We start from the raw sequence: 26,765 nt of genomic DNA, 5'->3' as shown, positions 1-26,765 counted from the left end.
AAAAACTCTGGAAGATCTCCAGAAAGCCTGGAGAAGCACTGCTCAAGACCACCGTAAAGAAATTACAAGAGGGTGGTGGTTCAGCTCAGCGAGTTGATCAGGTGACCCGCATGCTACAAGACTAAAGCAGAAGCCTGGGTATTAATCTAACCTGTCTTCTCCTTGTCTTTCTCTTCCAGCTTCTTCTCTTCACTCTGTTATTGCTAAAAAGCCAAACGTGCATTTTTTTTTAAATGACAAAAAAAAGGTCTGGCCCCTTGGAAGCAAAATTGAACAAAAGACTTTTGAACTGGACCGTAATTGTAAGAAGTAAGACTCATAAAAGCAATATTAGCTCTGTGTGTGAAAAATACCAAAGGCGGTAGTTTCTCGAGTAAGTCGTAGCTGGCGATGTATAAATCTCCTACTAGAGGTTTCTTCTATTTGTTTTCATATTGCAGAAACATGGTCTATCACAGCTGCTCAGCAAAGATAATTGAAAATGACTGCTCTAAATTGTGCTCGTTCTTGTAGTCCTCCTCCTCCGCCTCTCAGCTTGTTGCCTTCCATTGTTAGTATCAACCTTCCACTTACCTTTGCTACCTAACATATACAAGTTTCATTACATAATTAGCAGCAACTATTCACATATTTGAGTCACCGTGTTTAAAAAAAAGAAAAACTACATTTCTGCTGTAGCTGTGTTTAATCTCTGCCTCCAGTGGTTAGTATTATGCATCACAGGTGCATCACTGTGGTGAAGTGTGAGAATTTCAGATTCAGAGAAAAGATTAAACGAGATCTGCAAATTGTGTCTAACTAGGTGAAAACTGTTCTGTCATTTATTCGATAAATGGAAGTTTGATAGCATGAATCGGAGAATGGGATTCTGTGCTTTAGCAAAAGTGACAAACTGTAATTCCTTCCCTGTCGTATTGTACTGTATGATATGCTGTACTGCAGTACACATTCTTCACTCTTTCTCCACAGATCCGTGCAAAAACGTTTTGAACTGCCGCGTGGAGCCTCTCACCCGCCAGCCACTGAAATTTGTGCCACTCGAGTTGTGCCCCCTAAGCGATGAGCCTCTGTGTGCCAGTGATGGCCGGACGTACCCCAGTGAGTGCGCTATGAGGGCGACGGGCATCCAGAAAGGCGTCACGCTCAGAAAGATCCATGCAGGACAGTGCACAACGCTGGGTAAGGCCGAAGCTTGTTGTCTTTAAAGTGTGCAACCCTTTCAATACAGATCCCAGAACATCTTGGAAATACATTTAGTGATGCAAGGGATAAAATTACTCAAATGCCATGACTTATATAAAGGATTCTTTTATGCTGCGTGAAACAGAGATTTAGTAGACCTTGCCCTTCTCTCCCCGTTAATAATCTAAAAAAAATGCAACACAATAAGATGAAATGAATTCAAATATTGTAATTTATCTGCGTGCAGGTATAACAGGGAGTAGCCATTTGTCTGTCTAGGTCAGAATTGTTGAACATAAGGCTCCGGGCTCTGAATCTGTCCCGCAAAGACTTCAATCTGGCTCACAGTTTCTGGTTTTGGAAAATGTGAAGGAGGGCATAGATTCTGGATTTTTTAATGAATTTTAATAGTTTTTACTTTAGCTTTTCTTGCTCACAGAGACCTCCCCCACGGCCAAAGGTTTGTATTCTTTCACTATGAGCTATAGAAAGTTCAGTTTCTACATTTCTTTCATTTCTACAGCAGCATTTATTTATCGTGTAGAAAAAGTAAGAGAAACTCTTAAAGTTGAAGTTTCATATATTAAGAAATCTCCTGCATTAAATGTGTAGTTAAATGAAAGGGCAGTTTCACTGGTCCGGCCCACTTAAGATCAAAACTGAGTGCATGTAGAATGAGTCAGACATCCCTGCTTTTGGTCTTTTGTTATTTGACTTATCCAAATTTCTGTTTCGTGGTATTTGTAAAATTCAACAATATAATATCTTTCTATATTGGTATGTGACTATGCAGAAGCTCACTTAAGTCTCATTTGTAGTCTGTTGTAGGCTGACCAATCGTATTTGAGCAGCCTTGACACGGTGTCTTAAAAAGAGCAGACTTGCTGAAGATCAGGGGTAGGCAACTCCAGGCCTCAAGGGCCGGTGTCCTGCAGGTTTTAGATATCACCCTGGGTCAACACACCAGAATCACATGATTAGTTCACTACCAGGCCTCTGGAGAACTTCAGGACATGTTGAGGAGGTCATTTAGCCATTTAAATCAGCTGTGTTGGTTCAAGGACACATCTAAAACCTGCAGGACACCAGCTCTTGAGGCCTGGAGTTGCCCACCCCGCATCTACAGCAGGTTCTAGCAGTAGGAAAAGTGACATAAATTTAAATGTCTTGTGTATCTACTGATATTTCAAGACTTTACTTTACTTACTACACAACTGTCTGCTTGATTTCAGAATCTGCATGATGGGAAACTTTGTTTGCAAATGTATTACAAGGGCCAACTAATATTAATAGTGAAGTCTGTGTTTCAGTCTGGACAAACCACTCTATTGAAACCCCAGCAAGAAAAAGGACAACAAGGAAAGCAGCCAGTGAAAATGTTTGGCTTGTCGGGGTTATATATGCGTGGTATATATGGTATCAGTGAAACCTTGCTATCGTATTACCATATATTATGCAAGAATTGAAATACTTTCAGCCAATGTTTTAACACATACAGGTAGACTAGCATCAAAATCAAACTTTAAAGCTGTGTTCCAGAGAGATAAATTACTGCCGGGTCTTGGGGTCTGTATTATATCCATGCTAGCACTAGCCTCCTCCAGCCTGATAAGAGCCCCCAGGGCTGTTATCTGTGCTATTACAACATGAGGTTTAGGCCGTAGTCAACAAAGAGCTGTCAGCCTTTACTGTATGTCTGATAGCCATCGGAGGAAATCCAATTTTCCTGGTGTGTTGTTACTGAAGTCCCACAAAGCTACAGCTCTACGGGTTTACAGCAGTAATGTGCGGAGGCCCCCACCCATGTATTAAAACCCCCTGACAACACCAAGGACAGATCACCGCAGGACGTCTTTTGGTATGGTCAGCAACGGAGGCTGATACAGCCTGGTTCTTCTCTCTGCTCCGCTTGACAGGCCGATGTTAGCGTCAGGGCTTAAAATTGCCCAAATCCCAGCCTAAGTAGCGTTGTGTGTGCTGTATGAGAGTGTGTGTGCATGCAGACATGTTCATGCATGTGAGCAATGGGATGGACTTTTTTTTTTCTTCCTTTTTTCCTCCCTCTCTTTCTGCTGTGCCTTTTCAAATGAAAGAATAATTCAATTTGAAACAGAGATCCATGAAATCATATCCCTAAGCAAATTACAAATTGGTAACTAATGAAAATGGCCATTTCGACTTGTAACCATGACATTGCACATCCTTGTACCCCTTTCAGTCTGATACAGCGCCGATGTAATTAAGTGTGGCATGACAGGCTTTTAAAGAGAAGAGAAGAAGGAATTGAATTGGTGTACAAATTTGATCCACTGATCAGGAATGGAATAAATTCAAGTGCCTCCAGAACAGAGGCTTGCCTCAAATTGAATTTTCTCACTTCAGTGGCAAATTTGCCATTTCACATTACCAGTATTTCGCTTTTTCTTAATTTCCATAGTAGATTTCTGCTTAGTGAGTCAAAATGGTATGACTTTAATAGTTTAGACTTAAACATGACCCTAAAATGAAATTCATGATTATTCTTTTTGTTAAAGTTTTTGCAAAACTTTATTATTAAAGTTAGAGGGGAGCACAGGCATGCTGATCGAGTAAGGTTTTGGGGGGTATTTGCAGTCTTATTAGGTGTCCCTTCATAGTGCAGGCTACTAGATTTGCTTATTTTTTGCTAGCGGCAAACCAGAAAACGAAATGGAAATGGAAAAAACAGGCCGTTTTTTTCTTTTTAAATATCATTTTTTGGGGGGCATTTTAGCCTTTATTTGATAGTAGAGAGCTGAAGATAAACAGGAAAGTTGAGGGAGAGAGAAGGGATGTGCAGCAAAGGGCCGCAGGTCAGTCTTGAACTCGTGCTGCTGCGCTCTAGCCGTGTAACATATGGTCACCCACTCACCCACTGAGCTAAACTGGCTCCCAAACAAGCTTTTAAACTGCAGCGAAAGCTATAACTATTATAAAAAAATATGTCTAATAACTCCTCTGGTACTCACTCTCATTCATCCAGCCACTACTCTTGGCTTTAGCTATCATTTCTAGTCGATTACTCCCTGTAAAATGTAATGTGAACTTACTTTGTGGACAGTTTTGTGGCCTAATGTGCGTAGAACAGATAACCTGATGTGACAGATGGTTTGTTGCACAGAACCATCTGGGAAGCAATCCTTGTTTGTTATAGGGAAGAAAACAGCACAAAAAATACACAGCGGATGACGAGATGAACCTTCTGTATGTCAGTGTCTAGTTCAGGCGAACGTCAACCAGTCACATCAACAAACCGCAGCTAGAATCACAGTAACTTTGTAAGAACGTCTTCTTCTTGCTCATACAAAGCTGATTGGTTCAAACCACTGCAGTCACCTGGCAAGACTGGGTCTTTTGTGATTGTGTCTTTTAAGAATCCAGCATCCAAGAAAGGTTATGTAACAAATTAAGCATCAAATAATCTGCTTGACAGGAACAAATGTGGTCCGACTTCTTTTTAAGCACTACTGCCTAAACACTGGTGTGTTGGCTGATCTGAGCATGTCATTTCCAGTCTATAGAATAACTGTATGTTCCAGCGTGTGTTGTTTGTCAGAGATTGACAGCTAACATGGGCCTTCTGCAGATATACTGGAAGTATTGGCAAATAGGGTGCTGCAATCATTTTTATATATGCTGTAGAAAAAGATGCTTGGTGTAAGGACAAAATGCAATCATCACAGACTTTGCCCAACCCACTTTGTGCAGCACATGTAGCATGCCGGCTAATATATGAATCTCTGATGTGTTTCTTTCATGAATTTCTGCAAAAGCCTCTGCTAACATCACCTATCTCCATAAACAACAGTAAACATTCATATAATTACTACATGGATGATTTATAGCCTGGTTTATGTCCTTATGGTTGTATCAGCAAGTTAACACAGCAGGAAGAACAACAGGTTGACACTTCTCTAGCTTCAATTTTTTGTTGTTGTTATGTTTGCTAAGTACCTCTTCAGTGCTTTCATCTGTGATGATCAGTCTGTCATGCTGTTACAAAATTGGCAGTTGGAAACTAAAAAGCCTAATCAGTCTCTGTACACATTAAAGGATAAATATGAATAAATGAGTGAAAGCAGATGTTCACACATAGAGCAAAAAAGGGTCACTGAATGGTGGGTCTGTAAGGGGGGAAGGGTTAAAGTAGGGTTATCCCCTGTACAATCCAAAGAAGCTGCATTGTTTTGTTTTTCTTGCAGACGAATGCAAGGACTGTCCCTTCTATGGTGTGTGTCTGGTGGAACAGCTGAGTGCCCGCTGCTCTTGTGATCCCATCGAGTGTGACGGCACCTACAAGCCTCTGTGTGGGAAGGATGGTAACACATACACCAATGACTGTATGCGACGCAAGGCGGAGTGCCTGAGCAAGACCCCCATCGCCACCAAGCACCTAGGACCCTGTGGTGAGTAGAGCTGGAGACTAGGAAAGGGTGGGTGGTGACCTGGTGGTTGGGATTCCTCCTTCTTTGGCTTTCGCACAAACCAGTGCTGAATCCCTGTCTTGGTGTGTCTTTCTCTGTGTATTTGTAATCCAATTTCAGTCTGTTTTTCCTGCTGAAGAGTCTAGGCTGATGGTACGTTCGTCTGTACTTAAAACTTTCCTGAAAAGTATCTGAAACGGTTGGGTGATGTCCTCTGAGTGGGGGAGGGGTGGGGTGTACATTCAGAAAGGATGGGTGTGCCAAAAAACAAAAACGGTGCCTTCAATTCGTCACCCATTCACCTCCCATCCATCTCCTCACCCCTGTCACGCTTCATCCCAGCATCTCAAACAGACAACCAAAATGAAACGCCACCTTCATGTTTCATTCATCCGCCCTCCGTCTTCTACTCCTTCACTGGTGCCAGTCTTCCACTTCAGTGGCTTTTGTCGTTTTTTCCTCCCTTGTCTTTGTCTTTTTGTCTTGTGTGCTCTTCTTGCATAAAAAAAGCTATTCTTTCTTGTTTCAGTGCGTCAGTCAGTCTGTCTGTCTATGTCCATTTGGCCGGCTTCCCGGTTGTCTGGCTGCAGGTGGCAAGTGGGGTCACCCAGTGGGCGACCTCATCAAGCGGATTCTCAGGGGTGAAGCCCTTCCCCTCGCTCCGTGCGGACCTAACAGGAGGGGTCTTGTACTGCTGTCTTTTTCCTCTCACTTCTGTCTCTCTGTGTGTCTTTGTGGCATTAATGTCTTTTCCTTCTGTTTACCCTCCAGCAAAGATGTGATCCCTGAGGTTGGAGAAGTCTCCCTCTCTCCTCTCTGTGTTTTATTTTCAACCTAACCTGCCTAACCGATGCATACCTCTGATTAATCTCTTATTGCATGTTCAAAGTGCACGCCAGATCCCAACCTAACAGCTTCCCAAACAATCCCCCCCCCCCGCTCCATCAATCAGGATTGTGTCGTAAAAAGCTTGCAACAATGCACCAAACCACGTGTAAGCATGATTCCTGCAGTAGGGCTGGAGTTCAGCTGCATTTTAATGAAACATTTTATATCCTACAAGGTCTTGAAAATACGATCATTCAGGTATGTGAGGATTTAAAATTCATTTCTGGATTGAACAGAAACCCAGTGAAGGGCTGAAGTATATGGTAGCACTAGTAGTAGTTCTACTAGTAGTAGTAGTAATTATAGTTTAATCATATTTTACACAGCTTTTTTTAGAATGTGTTATTTAGCTAGAAAATTAAAATTTTGTGCAAATCTGCATTTATGTCTTCTAGAACTGATGTTGCTAAATCAGAAAAATGAAGCCACTCGATTTTGCTTTGGTATAGACACTGTCTGCGGAGCGCATGTTAATTACGCAGAGAACATCCTTAGTGAAAACATTAAAAGACTGAGGTCAGGGTGGCTGTATGTGTAGGTAACACAAGAGGTTTCTCCTGTTGTACATCAGCTTCTTAACGGTCAACACCATCACCACAACCCTGCCTATCCTTAACCATCCCCTTCACTTTAGTTTACTTGCTATAATTTCTCTGTTAAGCTTAAACCGTCTCACGGTGGCACAGATATTGTGAAAAATAAATGATTTTCAAAACATTAAACACTGTAATTGAACAAAATCCGATTTAATGCGGAGCTGCCCCATATCAACATTCTTGCTGGTGAAAGTCTGCCAGCTGAATGTATTGTGAATTGCTCTTTGTTAATAAAAGAAGAATGAAGAGATTTGTTAGCCTCTAAGCTTAGTGAGCCAACCTTAAGCTGCACACACTTCATTCAAGGTTCGGTGTGTAAAGCAGGTTGGCAGGATTTCAACCGATATCATAAGATGTTCAAGGCCCATTCTGTTCTCGGCACTGACACGCTCTGTCTAGCGTGTTTCCTCGTGTTAAAGGGCTGATTTAAAGGGTTGATTCACCCAAATTAAGATGACATCTGTTTTAAAGCTGTAGCGCAGAATGCACCAATATTTTTAATCATGTGTCATTTACGTATCCGAGTGTCTCTGTGATCATTTTTAGAGATGATTTGAAGACCTCGTCTTGAGTTAATCTTTTTCAGAGTCAGGGTTTTTTTTTTTTTTGCTCTTTCCCATCACAACGCTGATAGCCCAGCATGCGTGATAAAGCTGGAGTAATCTGCTCATGCTTTTCGGTGTGACATTACCTCAAACAAGAAATCCGCCCAACAGACGCGTTGTGTAATCACGTTCAGAGTTGCTGTCCGCATTTTTATTGTTGTTGCGACAGAGGCCGATAAAACGAGAGAAATCCGTCCATCCTCTAGGCACTGGGGCGAAGCTGAATACCAAAGTTATCTCCAGTCGTCAGCGTCAGGAGACACCAAAACTCATTTGCATTATTCGGCCGTCTGAGCTGTGAATAAATTAAATAGTGGAAATGGCAGCGCGAGCGCTTATATATTTTGCTCTGTTTCATTATTTCTGGCAAATGCTGCCTCAGTTCAGCCCCCTCCCCTCCCTCGTTTGTTTCGCTCTTTTTTTTTCTCCCTCCTCGCTCTTCATCCTTTCCTCCCTTCCACTGCGCATCGCAGCCGTCAGCGGATGGTACTATGTTTCTTTAATGCATTTTTATTGACATTTGCATATTTTTCAAAACACAGCGCCACAAACGCCACCGCCCCCCGATACGGTTTTAATTAAACATCAAAAGAGGCAAGCCTAGGTGCCCACTGAGACTGTTGGTTTAGTCAGACAGATGATATGCATGCAAGGAGTGTGTGTGTGTGTGTGTGTGTGTGTGTGTGTGTCGGTGTTTCCATGTGTTTAATCACATTAGAACTCTCACTCTTAATTTTTCTTTTTCTTTCTTTCTTAAATGAAACTATATTCAACCTTGTAGCGTGTAGATCTCTCACTGTAAACCAAAAAAGATTCACCTGACAGATGCACATAATTTAAGGATGTGAGCATCTTCCGAACTGACTTCCAAAGCACTGAGTTCTCTTAAGAATCAATCGATAGCCTATCAGAACGCACGTGCCAACACACTTGCAGCCATGACAGTACTGTCAAAGGTCAAATCAGAATGAGAGCTGTGTCAAACAGTCCCACGCACTCAGTTGCCCACCATGTCAAGATTATAGGCAAAGTTTCATGTATCTGATCAATTAAATGAGTGGTATTTAATAATTTTTGAGCTTTTTCATTTCATTCTCTTGTTTCACTGGTTGAGTGGTGGGTTAGGTGGAGTGATCGATCACTCTGCCAGCTGTCAAACGGATGAAATTCTCCAGTTTTGACACAGTCATAAATCTCTTCTCATGTGGGTGACAGCCCTTAATGTCACCCCTCCCCTGCCGGTACTCACCCCCACAATGGATTGTGCTGTAAAGAAACCCAACATGTCTATAACGTCCTGACGGCTGTCCTCCCTAGGGGGGAAAAACCCCCAAATTGATTGATATCCAAACCTTCAATTTAGAGATGAAGACACCACGTGACGTTTAGCTGATTTACTTAAGTCCAGACAGAGTCACAAATCTTCCAGAGGTCTGTAAACACGCGAATGACTTTTGCTGGAAATGAATCAGAGTAGACTGCTGGGAAGGAGGACGGACAGGTCAGCAGCCTTGGTTTCTAAGATGGAAACATAAGAGTCGTTTGGCACCAACAGAGGAAAAGATCTATCAACTTTTAAAGAGGTTCAATTATTTACTGGACTTTGTGTGACTTATTCATAGACCAGGTTGCTGTTCTACAGTACACACACACAGTTTTAATAGCAGGTTAAAACATAATTGCAACCCCGACGTGCAGTCGAACTTGCCTTCATCCGACGTTTGAATAAAATGCAAGAAAATGTCTGCAGTGGTTAATTTGAGATTGATTGTAAATCTCCCCAGATGGCCTCTGTTAAGTGTTTCACACTACACAAGAATATTTTTAGGCTAATGCAAAGAAATCCTGTTTTTCTTCCCCTCTGTCCTCTATGATGTCAGCACAGCAGGCTATCAGCAGAAACTAAGCAAGGAAGTGTGCATGTAGCGTGGTCTGTTGCAGAAATGTTCTTGTATTTTCAGCTATATTTAGAGGACCGAGCAATGATGGGAGACTCTTTGATGTTTGAGTCTATTGTATTCTGATTCTAGAAAATTTCCCCATTGATAAAAGTGATGTGAAATAACAGAGCAACTTAAAGTGCTAGCTCCTGTATTTACGAAGTATATTTGCTATGCCTTTCTGCCAAAAAAGACACTGAGTCAATCTGAAGCTGAAAACCAAAAAAGCAACACGAGACAGCCCATTAATTGGAAGAAAGTATCTTTTCAACAACTTTTTTTCCCCACATAAATGATTGTGCTTGTTAAAATGCCTTTAAAAAAAGGAATCTATTTATTTGATATGAGGGAACCAGACTGTGTAAAATTTATTACTTTTGCAGTGAAAATGCATAATTAAATCTTTGCCTTCTCTCCTCTATCTTGGCCCAAAGTTGCGCTGTAGCTTACTTCCTGCCCAGCGGGCATGCTATTTTGGTGCATATTCAGTAGTAATCAATGGAAAAGACTACAGGAGTGCATAGCTGCTCACCACAGGTCCCTGGAGCCCGTTCATGTACTAGCCTCACGTCTGGTATTAACAGAATACGAAGTAGAGAGGGCCCTCTGAATTGGTGGTTATGTTGTTCATAAAACAAAAATACAAGCAGCAGTGTTGCTTTTTAGCACATAAAGGAGAATGATTCAGTAAAATCAGTAACACAAGGCAGCCTATTAGAAACACACGCACACATAAACAAGGAGTGAACAAATGAAGGAGCTGGTTTTGAGGACACAAAATCTTTATCCGCGGCTCTTTTGTCATTTCGTGTGTACACAGCTGTGTGCGAGAGAGCGAGCGAGCGCAATCACAAGTGCAGAAAAGCTCACGCAAGTGCAAGTTGCTTGAAATGTGTTGCCTGTCGCCTCTGGAGGTTAACACAAAATCACTCAGTGGAAGACACATTGTCATTGACAAAGAGCTCTGCAAAGCAGGAAAGAAAAAAATCTGTCACCTTAGGTGTCAAGACTTTGTGCAGAATATTTTATCATTTGCATGTTTATTTGATGAGCATCTCCCCCCTGCGCGTTTGTGATTGGACTAACAAACAGTCGCGAAGCCTGAGTGTGTAAGTCAGCCTGAGATCACCAGTGCTGTTATTGCTAATCAAGTTAATTAGAGGAAGTGCCGCGGGAGCCTGATTGACGGCAGCTAGGGACCGCCGGTCCACTTACTGCGGCCCGCAGGCTGTCATTGAGCAGAAATTGCAGAGAAATGTGGGTCAACGGGGTGTCAGGAGTGACTTGAGGCGGGCTTGGTGTTCCGTTGGGGTGTGATCAGCCATGCAGTTCTTTCAATTTCAACAGTTTTCTTTTCATTTTTTAAAAAATGTCTTCCTAGGCCTTCCTCGTGCTGTAGCTCCTGATTTGATCGGAGATGCAGTAAGTGAAGCGAACTGGTGTGCCGTTTTTTCTTTACTTTTTTAAACTTCCTGCAACATACACACCCTAATGACTAGATCACCACCTTTTTTGGATTAGACCAACAATATTTGCGTATCATCTCATCTCTGATGGATATATCTCAAAAGATCAGGGGATGCCAGCTTGTGTCCCCTCCCCGTGTTATTTTTGCTCGTCTCTATTTTGAAGAGCAACACATTCTTAGTTGTACAAGCACAAAGAGGCTTCGACTCACCTCCTGCCTGTGATAAGTATTCAGTGGTAGACAGACACAGCCTGCGGGTATGCCTTTTGCTGTATGCTAATATAGCCTTTTCTCTGCACCTCCCTCTCCCTCGACTAATATGATACATAAATGTTTTTAATGTGAGGGAGGTAAAGGGAGTCGGATCAAAGCCCTGGCAGTGGAGACACACAGAAGGCGGGATTTTGCTGCAGATTGGCTGCACCCTATTGGAATCCTGTGTTGTAATGGGTTGCAGTTGTAGGTGATTATTCCTGCCAGTTGGCCACTGCAAGCATCACCTGGATTACACTGATTCACTGCCCTGCATAATATAGGGAATGATTTGGAATTGCACACAGACCCAAGGGGGGAAAAGTCCAATTAACATATGTATGAGCTGAGCGGAGATGGGAGGAAACGCTCGCCAAAATAATCTCCCAGCATTTCAGCGACATGTTACGGTGGGGTTAACAGTGTGGGCCCGCTCACTGCAGCAGCCACAGTCACAGCTGAGTCTGACCGGAGCGCGCCGTGCCATCGCGCAACCTAACAAGGAGCCGTTAAGCTTTATAAGCAGCACTGTGGTGTCCTTGGCACTTTATCTGTCATATAACTCCACTAAGTGAGCAATAATAAGACTTCAGGCAGACAGGTAAGCAATCAGGGAATCAGAGGAACGTGTCCTCTCAATATTTGACGTGGTCTGCTAGTGACACTGCGGCCTAACCCGAAGTAATCCCCTCCTGAGTCCTGAAGTGGAGGCATGCTATTAAAATACCGCACTAATTAAAATGGATAAATTTACATGCCTCCTAGCAGGAGAGGATACAGACTGAGGCGACACCCGGAATGTAAAGTCCTGTCAGCCGGTGTGGTAGTACAGAAACAGAGCAGATTACACACTAGCAGAGCTGAATCCTTGATTGGAGAATAGAGAGAGGGAAAAGTATTCGTGCCTTTTTTCTTCTCCTTCCACTTTTCTCTATCCATGAGAGACAATTCACTGCACCTGCTCAGCCACTAAAACAATGCCTTGGCTACTGTGCTATGTGTTTGGCACCTCCCATCTAACTGTCAAGCTAATTTTCGTGCATAAAACAGAACACTTTAAAGCCAGAAACTATAGTGTATTCTGGACTTGCCTGAAAGAAGGACTGATACATGCATGAAGAGATGGATTTTTCTATTTGGGAGAAGACCAGAGAGCGAAAGAGAGCTGGAAAAGGCTTGTGAGCGACCAAGCTTAGGCCCGCCATTTCAAAGCTTCTCCCTGCATCCAAGGGAAAGTAAAAAGACAGCTTCAGTTCTTTTTTTAACTGTGTCACAAGATTCTTTTTACACTTGGGGAGATTGTCTTTTTTTTCCACCCTCGTATATTGTCTCCAGTTAATAAATCGGGCAGAAATTTTGCCCCCCAGAGGTGGAGGATGATAAAAAAAATAGTTTTGGAGGGGAATTCTTTCATCTTTTTTATGAGTGTGAAACAAAGAGAATGGGAGACAAAGGCCTTATCGGAGGCTGCAGTTGTGTTTTAGGAGCCCGTCCTTGGGAAGTGGGCTGGTGAACTTTAATGCAGGCCAAGGTTGTACAGTTAAGCTCGGATCACAAGCGTACAACGGTTACACGCACTTGGAGACACACACACACAGACACAAGGCGTTGAAATGAGATCACAGGGAATCAATTGTTTTTGAAGCGGCACCGAATTAAGCGGCATTGAGCAGCTTTCATATTTATGTGGCACCTCCGAGCTCTTTTGAAAAGCCAGCTCGCCTTCCCAACGCAGAAATCAATAACGGTGTTTCACCCTTTAATCTGAAACACTCGCCCTCGGAAATGAGAGCGCCCGCGCTCGAGATCGGGAAAGATTTGCTCAATTACAGTTGTGGGAAAAAAGTAGGCGGTCGTGGACAAACTATGTTACATCTGCTCTCATTTTTATTTTAATATCTGCAGTTCAGCTCAGGAGTGATCATAATTCAGACAGATGAGCCAAATGATCTGTCTTATGTAGATAACACTGATCTTTATCCCACATACCCCCTTTCTTTCATCAGAGTGCAACAAGCTAATTGCCACCGTCTGCGTTATCAGTTGATAATTTCCCCCCTCGTGTTAGCGCTACGAGTTGAGGCTCAGCTGAACATCCCTGAGCTGATAAATGAATCATGGGGCTTCGCACATGCCAAGTCAGCCCCCCACCCACAACACCCCCGTGTTACTATCTAATCCCATAATGGTCTCAGTAATGATGGAGCCATGGGTGGCGTCATTACAAAGGGCAGTTTCCATGACAGCACCTCTACTCATCTAACCAAAGCTCACAAGAAAGGTGGCGCAGAAGGAGGAAGCAAGTTTTGTTTCGCTTTGGTTGTGAAACGGCACCACTTTCCATTTCAACCACGGCTTCTCATCAGAAACTATTTGATGCCTCCGTCTGCGTTTTCCTCTAATCTGCAGACACACCACATTTAGCAGAGGGATCCGTTCCTCATGCGTGAAACTTTCTAAATGAAAACCACTACGGCGCCAGGCTATCATCTTTCGCTCGCTCTCGATACCGGAGTGCGCACCATCCCACCTAAGGCTTCAATCTTCCGACCGTCGGGCTGAGCTGGCAGCGCTCGCGCACACATGCCGGCGCCCCCGACTCAGAGAGCACACGATGCCATATAATATTTTCCCTGGTACATAAAGCTTTAAAGAAGTGATGGGATGGGAGGCTGTGATCAAAGCGTTGTTCACGCCCATTTTTTTTCGTCAGGTTTTTACTCTGTTCTGATCAAGTCAGGTTTTATCGGCCCTGGCCTACACCCATCTGCCGCTACCAGAACCATGGGTACAAAATCCTGTCCTCGTTTTAATGAAGTCATGCTGGAGTTAGCGTGTGAGGAGAAAAGACTGAGGCAGACACCTCTCTCTGATGTTCACATTTCATATCTGCCTCTGCCCAGGAGCTTGCCTTTTTTGAATTATTAAGCAGAGGGCTCTTTCTTCTTTTCGCCTATTTCTTTCTCTTTTTAATTCTCTCACTCTCTCAAAAAGCAAACGCTATCCCTGGTGCTCTTCCTTTTCTTGCTCCTGCATGTCAGTTCAACCAGCTTTGGCTGAAGCAATGGCTCTCACTGAGATGCAAATGGCAGCCTTTGAAGGGGCACACTGGGAACGTCAATTAATCCAGGCGTTTACGCGCAGGAAAAAAAAAAAAAGGCAGTGCAACCATTGTTCGTAGGCTGTTTCATCTCTATTGTGCTACAGGGACATGTTTTTATCCACTGTCCTCGTGCCTCTGGATTCCGTGGACTCTTCAAAGATTCAGGATACATCAGGATAGGTACAAAGGCAAGGAAATGACATAGGAAACTAAGGAAGTTGAGGTGACACAGGACTAGGGCTGCATTGCATATTCCATCATATCTCTGTTTCTCCCTAAACCCTTTCTAACACAAAAACCAGCGCTTCTATTTGTAGCGATATTCTAACTTACCTCACTATCACCTGTGCTCTTTTGCAACCCCAGACTTCTCTCCAACCTCAACTTTATATTCTCCCCGACCACTAAGGCTGTACTGTTTGCTACCATGCCTCTAACTGTGATCTCTGTCTCTTGGGTGGTCGGCCTTCAGATCTCAACATACCGAGCCCGTGCTTGCATGTAGCGTGCAGTCACGGGGCAGAGTGTGTGGTCAAGAACAACGAAGCGGTGTGCGAGTGTTCCGAAGCCTGCCCGCAAACGTCCGACCCCGTGTGCGGATCCGACGGCCAGACCTACGGCAGCCCCTGCGAGATGCGATTGATGGGTTGTGCGCTGCAGAAGGAAATCAGCATCCAACACAAAGGACCCTGCGGTGAGTACTCACTGTCACAAAACCCAAATATAAAAGTGCTTGCATCTCAGTAATGAATTTCAAATTAGCGTCATGCTCGTACGGTCACATTGCCCCATGCAGTCAGCTATAGTGAGGAGACATGACTGTGAAATGCTGTGAATCATAGCTTACAGACATGGAAGGATCTCGGAATATGATTTAGCAAATTAATTAATAGCACCACAATGCGGAGAGGCAAAATTATAATCCACAGACGTTAACAATTAACACACATAACTTTATATTCATGTGTGACCCCACTGGGAGCCATTTCAAATCCAGCAAAGGCAAATCAATACTTAACACACTGATGAATTTCATGATCCCTTGTCCGTTACTCTTTATCTGTTCCTCTGTGCTCATCATCAGCCCTTCTATAGCAACACCACAACTCCAATTTGCCTGTTTTGACCTTTAAGTGAAGATGCACTTTGCTTTTGATGAAACAGAGCGCGGTGCATATTTTTCTGTAATTGGCTACATGAGTCACTTGGCTTTGTCTTTCACTGCCGGAGTATCAGCTAGTCATTAGTATACCAGCGACAGTGGAGCTTCAAGTGGTAAAAATATCTCTATACCCACTATGCTGGCACACAGCCATATGGACAGGTTTTTGCAGCTTGGTAAAGCCACTCAGTGAGTACTCCGTGGCCATTTTGCAACGCCAATTTTCCCATGGACTCTAATTGGTTATTGAGTATTCTTGCTTGTCTACAATCAAGTCATTCACTTTTTACTCAAACTGGGCAGAAGTACAGTGGCTGTTAGCCCCATGGCCAGACTGTCTGTGTAACTCAATTTTAATGCAATAGATTTTTTTTCCTGCATATTTTGACGACAGCAAAAGTCTGTTGGCCTCTGCAGTACTGTATTTGTGGATGAGATGAGCAGTTTCAAACATGATGAGTGCAGCACAATCAGTTTGCTCTTCGTGATCTAAAGTGTGAAAAGATTTTATGGTTGTTACTTATTTATTTATTTTATTTTTTGCACAAAGGAACCAAAGTCTTTTAACAGAGCTCGTTTTTTTAGAGTTTTATACTTAGAATGACAGAGTTAGTTCCTGGAGAGTTGCTATGTGGACTCTCTGCCTGCCTGTGTACTACATCTATCATCCTCCCCTCCCAGCTTTCTCTTAATTGAACTCCAGCGTGTAAGGATGTATGCCGCAGAGAAACAGATCTAAAGCAGTGTTCAGTTGGTGGGCAGGCCCGTCAGTGCCACACCACAGGTAGACGGCTCGGAGTCCCTCCGCGGTAATGAATAGTCTTTATTTTAAAAAGCGAGAGGCAGGACGAGCTGGCGGGGCTGAGGGACTCTGTGTGTAATCCAGCACTATGGATGGTTCTTGGCTCCCAGAGGAACAGGCCTGCGTCAGCGCAATGGTGCCATAAAAATGCTGAGGCATTGGCTTGCCAAGTGCGAGCCAGCCGAGAAATGATGGCGATGATAATGTGGGTTATTTCTGGGCTGTTTGCACAGCTTTACTGGGCTTTTATTCAGCACCATAACAACTGACTGACTTAAGCTATTATCTCACCTAATTATCACCAGCTATTCCCTTCACTAATATACTATACAGGTTCACGAGGCAGAAAAGGAGCGAAACAATATGTGCTGCCTTCAGGTGGAGTAGGAAGAATAGGAATTAAGTGTTAAAGATATATGCACAGAAAGAAGGTGAATAAAATGAGAATGTCTGACCTTTGCACTGCAGAAGAGCAGCAGCACTGGTGATAATTAGGCTTACAAAATATACAGACTGTGCAAAAGTCTCGAGCCCCCCCTCATTTCTTTAGATTTTATTTCCAAGGAGCCAGACCTTCTTATATACAGTATGTGTTTTTTCTTTGTCAGTAATTCTCCAGAAGCTCTTTCGTCATTTTTATTTGGACATTGGCTGTTTTTTCACACATTTTCAGTCCATATCTTGTTCCTGACCATTTTCAGTTAAGTGTTTTTTGCTTGTTAAGCCACTTTACACTATGATTTACTCAATTTCATACCAAAAAAAGCAATTACCTAAGAGTTATTATCTGACAGCTTTAACAACAAAAGAATAATTGGCAGGATTAAACAACTACAGTAGATCAATTGTAGCTAAAAGTCATGTCCTTAAGAAATAGGAAAACAATAAGGAGACATAGGAAACGATCCAAGATGCATCTGGACCTTCAGCTAATGCTCACCAAACCTTCATCAGAAATAGTCCCAGTGGAAGAGTGGCCATCAAGAAGCCATCTTTCGGTGAGGTAAACAGCGAGAAAAGGCTGAGATATGCCAAATTAAACAGGAGTTGGACTGAAAAGTGGCAACGGGTCTTATACATCAGGATATACATTACTGTACTGTACAGAGGAGGTCAGTAGAGAGGTGGGTGTCTACATTCATCTGTAAAACATGGTGTAACCTCTCTAAACGAAATGCCAGTGTAACTGCCAGTAAAAGCATACCTGGAAAGAAAAGAAAACCCACAGTGGAACACTATCAGTCATGTACTGGCCTCCCCAGAGCCTAGACCTCGACATTAATGAAGCAGTGTGGGATCATCATGATAGAGAATGGAACAAAAGGCAGCCAAGATCCAAAGAAGAGCTTTGAATGTCCTTCAGGAAGCCGGAAGAACTATTCCTACTTAAAGACATTACAGAAAGTCTACATAAGAGAGTTCAGGCTGAGTTGAATAATAAAGGTGGTCATACCAAATATTAACTTTCAGCCTTATTAGAACTGTAAAACCTCAAACTTTACTGTTGCCTTACTTTGTGTATTTCCATGTGTATTTGAATTTGTTTGAATAAATCGGTGCACCTGTTTCCCATTTTCCTAACAAAATATAAAGAGATGAGGGGCGGCAGTACTGTTGGTCTTTATATTATTTCATTTATATGATTTCCAGAACACTCACCAAGGAAAGGATGCATTTGTTTACTGTTGCCGTTTTGTTATTTCCATCCAAATGCTCTATAGTGTGTACGCTGTCATATTTATGGCTGCCAGGCTCAGAAGTAGGAGCTTAGGTGAGGCTGTGAGGGTAGCAATAGTGTAGCGGGTGAGAGAAGTGCCACAACAGGGAACTTAACTGTGTATGTGTGTGTGTGTGGGGAGCTTATTGCCTCTCATGGGCCCAGACATAATTTCATTTCTATCCCTCCGGCCTGGAAACATAGTGGTTATCTATATGGCTCAGGTGCAACCTGATAGCAATATGAGTGACATTTGTTATTATTCAGAGATTTTTCCTCCTCCTGCATTGGAGTGGCGGGCCACCTTGTAACAGGGGCTGGAAGAGGTACACTTGGTTAATAGACCCCCCAGCTGGATATCAGTCACCCCAGGAAAAAAGCCCATTCATGCTGACTACCCAAACAGATGAGAGCAGAGGTGCCTGAATCATTTGAGAAACAGAAATAACAACTTCCCCTTTTTTCTCCCACAGGTGTTGGAAATGATATTCTCAGTTGAGTAAGAAATATAGGTCACAGAGGCAGCCTGTGAGAAAAAAATGAGAGAATAAAAGAGGGCAGAGGGAAAAAGGGAGGAGAATGTGATAAATGTTCATAGGAAAGGAGATGGAGGTAAATAAGATGATGAGGCGCAAAGAAAGTGGGGGGCAGAGTTAATAGTGTACTGGCCAGGCATGCATCAACAGGGGAGTTGTTATCACCCAGGCATGTTCACAAGCCTTCAAAACACAAAGCAGCATGCTTCTTTCTGTTTAATCCTGAGGTACTACTCCTCCCAGACCCCCTCAGCTGCAGTTCAGGTGTTCCCCAGTAAGGATATCTAAAAAATGCTGTAAAGCTGGAGGGTCTTTGTTGTTGTTTTTTCTGTTCAATGAGTCAGTTCTTTATGTTTTCAAGGACACTTTTCTACCAACCCACTCCTGTTCCTCCTTCTCACCTTCAGCTCCACAAACACTTTGTCCAAACACAGCAGCACAAACTGTTAAAGTGCAAAGTTGCTAACATCAGATCTCTGGGACTCCAAGGGGACCTTGACAAAATATTAGCAGGTCCTCATCCAAAGGAAGAAAGGTTTTCTTTGATAGTTAAAGACATGCGTGAGGATATTATGAAACCCTGATTCCAAAAAAGTTTGGATCCCATGTTATTAAAACGTTAATACAAACTGAATGCAATGATTTGCAAATCTCATAAACCAATGATTTATTCACAGTAGAACATAGAAAACAATGTTTAAAATGCTCCATTTTACTATTTCATGAGAAATATTTGCTCATTTTGAATTTGATGGCGGCTGCAGGTCTCAAGATGATTTGTATATGGGCAGCAAAGGGTTGGAAAAACTAAGTGGTACTAAAAAGAAACGGCTAGAGATACATTTTACAAAGGATTAGGTTAACTGGCAATATGTCTGTAACATGACTGGGTACAAAAAGAGCATCTTAGAGAGTTTCTCAAAAATAAAAGGTGGTTACAGGCTCACCAGTCCGGAAAAAATGACATATACAAACTTCAAAATAACATTTGTCAATGTAACATTGTATATCTCCAAGTCTAGGGCAGGGCTGTTGAACTCCAGGCCTCCAGTTCATTACCAGGCCTCTGGAGAACTTCAAGACATGTTGAGGGGGTAATTTAGCCATTTATATGTGTTGGATCAAGGACACATCTAAAACCTGCAGGACACTGGCCCTTGAGGCCTGGAGTTTGACACCTGTGGTCTAGGGTATATTAAATCTGATGTTTCTGATAATCCGGAGAACTCTTTGTGCAAGGGACAAGGAGGAAATTCAACATGTGAACCCCACAATCTTCAGGCCTTCAGGTGGCACTGTATCAAAAACAGACATGGAAATCACTGCCCAGGCTCAGGAACAGTTTGTGTGGGTACCACCGTAGCTCACTTGTTAGGCCATGCAACCATGTTCAGCTTGACCTGGACCTTGCTCCCTGCCATGCCAGTATTACCATTTTAGAGAGCACCTTCAGACAGTTTAGAAACATACTGTAGATTTCACATATGCCAAACTTGTATACCCCAGCCAGTCTAGATTAAGCACACCTTATTGCCAGACTCATGGCAGACTTGCTCTGAATGGCGAACATTCTAACTCCCGTGATCTGGGTGCCAGTTCTGCCTAAATGGTTGCCCAAATGTTATTAAGCATATCTAATGATCAGCCGATCTCCATACTCACAGCTGGCAGCTGTTTTTGGACCAGAGAATGGTGCCATCTTTGAGCCATTATTAGCCTGAATCATTCTGCTGTAAAGGCAGAACTAATTTTAGCTGACTCTTAAGCTATTTAGTGAATATTTGTGTCAGGTTTTTTATCAGAACTCACACAAAAAGGCTTTAAAATATCTTACTTTGATCTTGGACAGTGTGTCATACTCTATATTTCTCTAGGTTCTTGCGCCTGAAAAGCATTTGCATGAGATGAAAGATCCCCTGTTGTAATATCTCCCATTCTTTATTGTCATGTCTGTGTTTCATAATGGCCAGCCAGACTTTTTACCTTAAATTTTGAACTTTTAATGGTTGCGAGGTTGCCTTCAGAAACCACTGAAACCCAGAAATGGTGATGACAGACTTGAAGACGACTGATTCAGAGATCAGACATGACAAAAAGTACACATCCTAACATTATCAGTAATGGCAACAATCTCCTCTCTTTTCCCGGCTTTGAACTGAGGCTCCCCTCCTCTTCTGTCTGTGATGCATGTTGTCTGGAGGATCAGGCAGTGCAGAGAGCCAGGTGCGAGGGGCAGGAGCTGATAAAGAAGCGAGGCTACTATCAGGACACAGGGCCTGATAAAGGACAACACTCACCACTTCCACTTCCTGATTTATAGCTGTCTCAGCCACAGAGGATCCACGACCACAGCAGTACACTTTTACTATGTTTTATGTTTATTTCTTTTTTGTCATAGAAAAGCTGTGCAGGGGAGATTCTTTTTTTTCCTCGAGAGCAATGAAAATAATTGTTAAGTACTCTTAGCCATTAAATACTGACAAAAGCAATAATGGTACCTCAATACTCCACTCTTATGTGACACCCCATTGTGAAAGTATGGTGTGGTAATCTTCTGCAAGATTGTGGAATCTGCAGGAATTTGCTCCCATCCTATAAAGAAAATGCATCAGTGAGGTCAGCCACCGACGCTGAGGTCTGGATTGCTGTGTGTGACCGAGATGATAGCAAGAGTATTGAACGGGTCTGTGCTGGTCAGGTCTTCAACAGCAAAATAGTGTAAAGGTCCTTCTGCAAAAAAAAAATGTGACATGTTGGAAAAGGTCAGAGCAATCCAAAAACTGTTGCAACAAACTTGGAGCCTAAAATATGATTATAGAAAAATGTCATCGGGTGCCAAGGCACTCAGATGTCCCCAAACTCAAACTCAAGACAGAAGGCCACACTGTGAAAAATAGCCCCAGAGCAAAAGCACACATGAATTTAGCATAGACAGTTGCCCTGAATGTCCTGCTCGTGCAGTTTAATTTAAGCATATCTTCATAGAACTGATCATTCCACCTCCACAGAATGAAACGTTTGCTCCTACAGGCTCCCACAGGCCATGTACTGTACATAAAGTGCCACGTTTCTTGCCATATCCACTTCTAAGTGGATAGCTGTTAATCAAGAAAGCAGCGGATGCCCACATTAGATGGAGAGATGAAGGAAATGAATGGCTCTAAAAGAGTAATAAACAGATTAATAATGTGGAGGGTTCCAGCAGCCAGCCTTGCCTCTCTCAATTAGTGCTAAATCAGCGGTGGGTATTAGCCTGCCCCTAATTGAATGTGATAGTGAGCTGTGCTAATGCAATCCTCCCAGTGTAATTGGTGTCAGAGGAAAAGGTGTCTATACTACTAGCCTTTTCTGTGTATGAGGACTTGGATTTGCCTTCTCATTTTTCTTTCATGTCCCCATGAGGGCTCAGTCAGCACCCTGAGCCTGCCCTGCTGTTTCTTTTGAGGGAAACGTTGTCTCAGCCAATCAGTCAACAGATGAGCTAGATAAATCCTCATACTAAAATCAAGGATTTCAAAAGCTCTCTTTGCTTTTTTTCTGGTAGCATCTGGCGAGAGAATACAGATGTTCTCAGCTTGATTCTGACTGAAAAGCGGTGGAAAAACAGCATATTTTGGGCCATATATAATTAGCCTTACAATCTTAAGGGAAAGCGTGATTTGTCACACTCAGTTGAGGCTAGTTCTTTTCAGCATCCGCTGCTGAGAAGGCTTCCCAAAAAATGGTGCTGGCTACTCCCATCCAGTACCTGGCTTTCACTACTTACAACAATTGCTATTCCGGCCAAGGAGTTCAATTCTTGTCTCATCAGAGCAGAGAATTGTTTCCTTCATGCTTTCAGAATGATTTAAGTGTAATTTGGCAAACTCTAGCATGGCCCTGTTGTGGATTTTACTCAGGACTAGCTTCAGTTTCTGACCACTCTCATAAAGTCCTGATTGACTGAGTGCGGTTGACCTTCTGGTAGCTTCATCTATTTTTGGTGACAATTTTCAAAGCTCATTGTGTTCAGCTATTTAGTTTCAGTTCCAGAAAGACTGGTTTTGGTTGGCTTGAAATTTCTTTAGTGATGGAACCCACTGTGCTCCTGGGAACTTCATGCACTTTAGCATCTTTTCTAAAATCCTCCTCCATGGATTTGTGCTGTGGTAGGGCTCTGTCTGGGAAGTTTTTTTATTTCATGGCATAGTTTTTACCTCTGACATGCAGTAAACTTTAAATGGCATGTGTGCGGCTTTCTGTATTCTTTAATATCATGTGAATGTACCTCATGTACACTAATAAAGCTTTATACAAATTCCTTGTTTTCCCAGGAAAAATGGGAAAACAGGTTATTTCCTGTAGCTCTGAATAGTAAATAATGTTTGCCTTGATTCTCATGCTTAGTTCTTAGCATAATTTTGCATGAGAAAAATGCAACAAATGAGACATTTTTTATTATGAGACATATAGAATACAAATGTTCTTTTTTTATCCATTTAAAAAACAGAGTTATTTTTCCACTTTTGTTCATTTCCATTGTTACCGTGTCCATCTAAACACTCACCAAGAAGAAAGAGTTTTGATTTTAGTGGAATTTCTTTTAAAATATTCTTTTCATGTGTCACTCTACCCAAACTGTTTTAGTGTTCCTTTAGACGTTGGTGCCTTGTCTATTTATATAACAATGCAATGTGTCAGGAGTAACATAACTCTCCAGCCACTTTATTAGGCAAACCTGTTCAACTGCTTGTTAACACAAATATCTAATTAGCCAATCACACGGGAGCAACTCCAATTAGGCGTGTAGACGTGTTCAAGACATCTTGCTGAAGTTCAAACGGACTTTGAAGGTGGCGTGTTTTTTAGTGGCAGACGGGCTACTGTGGGCATTTCAGAAATTGATTTTTCCACACAGTCATCTCTAGGGACAAAACATCATTTGAATGAAGGTTTTCTGGTCAGAAATGCCTCGTCAAGACCGAGGCTACAATGTGCTCACCTCTACTGGGCAATGGAAAATTGGAAAAACATTAGCTGGTCTGATCAGGCTTAGTTTCTGGTGTAACATTCAGCAGTTTGGGTCACAATTTAGCGTAAACGACATAAAATCACAGCTCCACCCTGCCTTGTATTAATGGTTCAGGTTGCTGATGGTGGTGTAATACTTCTGTTGCACACTTTGAGCCCTTTAATAGCAACTGAGCATGATTTAAACACCGCAGCCTACCTGAGTATTGTTGCAGACCTTGTCCAATCATTTGGGACCATAGTGTACCCAACTTCTGATGGCTGCTTCCAGCAGGATAACCCACCATGTCACAAAGATCGAATCACCTCAAACTGGTTCCTTGAACACAAGTTCACTGTACTTAGATGGATTGGCCATCCTTTGATCGTGGTGGGATTGGAGATTTTCATCACGGATGTGTAGCTGACAAAGCTGCAGTCTATGTGCGATGCCATCATGTCTGTATGGACCAAAATCTCTGAGGAACGTTTCCAGCATCTTTTTGAATCTATGCCACAAAGACTTAGGGCTGAAGCATCCAGTTCTGTGGTGTGTAATTAAGTGGGATCTCAGTACTCTGATTTTCCATCCTCTAGTAAGATTGAATTTTCCAAATCTTCACTCCATATACTGAGCTTGTAAAGTAAAATATTTGTACTGTAAGTTTGAACTTTTTCCAGTATTGGCACAGTTTTGGTTTCTTTGCTTAGCACCTCACCAGTTTGGTCTCCAACATTTTCAAAATTAATGATAATGGGTGCGTCAAAGTAATTCAATTCAGCTGTATTTATACAGCGCCAAATCACAACACCAGTCACCTCAAGGTGCTTTATATTGTAAGGTAGACCCTACAGCAACGCATACAGAGAAAAACCCAACAATCATATGACCCCGTGTGATATCAAAGTAACATATAGATGAATGACAGGACCCAGTGTTTCCAAGCAGAACATTATATCCTAATGTGATAATCAGTGTTATTCACTTGACTTGTCAGTAGTTTTAATGTTGTGGCTGAAAGACCAAATGACAAACCAACACTACTTTAAGAATCTGTAGTAGCCAGAAACTCATTCCCTCGCAACTTTATATTCACTTAAGTGATGTTTCAAGCATCATCAGAAAGTAAGATGAGCTGAAAAGCACTGCACTGCACTGCATTTGCATAATGATAACATAAGAGAATCCATTTTAAGTCTACCATACATTAATACGAGCAGTGTAAAAGAAACTTAATATCCTCTAAATTCACCGTTTCTCTTAGAATCAGACCTCGGCGCCAAGGTTATGTAATCCCACAGGAAGCACACATGCACAGACACACTTAACCATTTGTTTGCCTGCTTGTCCCCATCTAGATGAGGCCTGTGCCAACTGCTCTTTTGGGGCAATCTGCGATGCCCAGAGCAAGCAGTGTGTGTGTCCGTCAGAGTGTGTCAAGTCCCACCAGCCTGTGTGCGGCAGCGATGGTACCACCTACAACAGCGAGTGTGAGCTGCATGTGCGGGCCTGCAAACAACAGATGGACCTCCGAGTGGTCGGCCAAGGAGAGTGCAGTAAGTAATGCATACATTTATGGAGAATATGTCTGGTAGTTACAGTATGTCATCTTCAGTGTGTCATTATTAGTATAAATATGAAGGACACATCAGCGATCTTAGCACAAACTGGTGATTTGATATTAGGCTAGGGAAAAAGTGTGCAATGTTCATATGTAAAAGATTCATTTCTTTCCTCTGGCTCTGAGTTAAATATGGAAATGACATGTAAAAATAGTGCCCATCAGGAAGCTCATAAAACTGCAGGCACTTCAAATACAAGCAAACTTGTCAAACTGAATTCTCAGATGGGAAATTGCTCCAGCAGCATGTGCTGTATATGTTTTAAAGTGGAATATATTACGAGGGGAAGCAGCGTGCATGACAAATAGAAAAAGGAAAAGAGAAATCCTGTTTAAAAATATATTCCAGAGATGACTTTGAATGTCCATGTGGATCATATCCATCAAAATAACTCACCAGTCATGCTGTGGCCTGCCCCTCTGCTGTGTGTTTAATACAGAAACATGTGGCAACACTGTTTGTGCCATGGGTGCCCGGTGCGTCCAGAATAGGTGTGAGTGCCCGCCGTGCTCAGGCGAGCCCTACTCCCCAGTGTGTGGAAGTGATGGCACCACCTACGACAATGAGTGTGAACTTCGCAGACATTCCTGCACGCAGATGACGAGAATTGACGTGGCGAGGCTCGGCAGCTGCGACGAAGGTAGGAAAATGGACTTTGAAACGGTGTAATTATCTTTATCAAGCGACCTGCGGTGCCGTATTTAGTCGTTTGTGGATTCGTAGCTGCGACGTCTGCGTCGGCTTAACACTGCAAAAAACATGAGGCGACAGCCGCGGTGTGTTTCTGTAAACAAAACCTGTTAGAAATCCAGAAATGACTTCTGGGTGATTAAGCTCAGGTCAGCTGTACGTTTTCAACGCAGTGTTTTCATTGGCTGCTTGTCTGGCTGACTTTGTTCGCGAGCGTGCTGTGCAACGTATGAGCTGCAGCTGGTTTTTGTTTATTGATCTCACCACTTCCCCCCCATTGCTCCTTGATGCCTCAATAAACTGAAACTAATTAATTGCAGACAGTTTTTCATTTGATATTTGGAACTTGTAGATGGGATCCCAAGCTAAATGCTCCATGCATTAGAGGTAGCTAAAAATGAGGTAAGGGCTGAGTATAGATGACTGAAGTATATTAGAGCCTGAGAATATTATGTCTGCTAAAAAGATGATCTGTGAATTGTAGGCTGGTGATTACTGCATGTACTTTTACCTGAATTCGCAGCACGAGCTGTAATAGCACGAATTATTATGCTCGGCTTTTATTAGGAGGGGGGCTAGGTTGTGTTTGTTTGTGTTGTGACAGCTAGGGTACACATTTTATCTAGCTCTTCTATTCAATTAGGCTTTTAAATGCGTGACCGATGGCACTTAATGTGAGTATCCCTCATTTCCATGCCTGTAGCTTTGTCATCGCTTCGCATTCTGAATAAATGAACTCTAATTCACCGTGCAGATCATATCTTGATCAG

General features: G+C 42.6%; 1 protein-coding gene across 7 annotated transcripts in view; it reads left to right on the top strand.

The window, feature by feature from the left end:
• agrn (agrin) overlaps nucleotides 1-26,765 on the top strand; it is a 258,498-nt gene that overhangs the window by 170,673 nt on the left and 61,060 nt on the right. For all 7 annotated transcript variants that reach the window (XM_085261191.1, XM_085261192.1, XM_085261190.1 and 4 more), the window contains 5 exons: nucleotides 970-1,179; nucleotides 5,403-5,606; nucleotides 14,949-15,170; nucleotides 25,042-25,239; nucleotides 25,745-25,945. In XM_085261191.1, coding sequence (XP_085117317.1) covers nucleotides 970-1,179; nucleotides 5,403-5,606; nucleotides 14,949-15,170; nucleotides 25,042-25,239; nucleotides 25,745-25,945 — 1,035 coding nt within the window. The remainder of the gene's footprint in view (nucleotides 1-969; nucleotides 1,180-5,402; nucleotides 5,607-14,948; nucleotides 15,171-25,041; nucleotides 25,240-25,744; nucleotides 25,946-26,765) is intronic.

The sequence above is a fragment of the Mchenga conophoros genome, linkage group LG20 (assembly GCF_057382185.1).
Source record: "Mchenga conophoros isolate Kocher_MC1m ecotype Shallow Benthic linkage group LG20, M_conophoros_male_GT1.1, whole genome shotgun sequence".
NCBI lineage: Eukaryota > Metazoa > Chordata > Actinopteri > Cichliformes > Cichlidae > Mchenga > Mchenga conophoros.
This window is presented reverse-complemented; position numbering and strand designations above follow the sequence as displayed.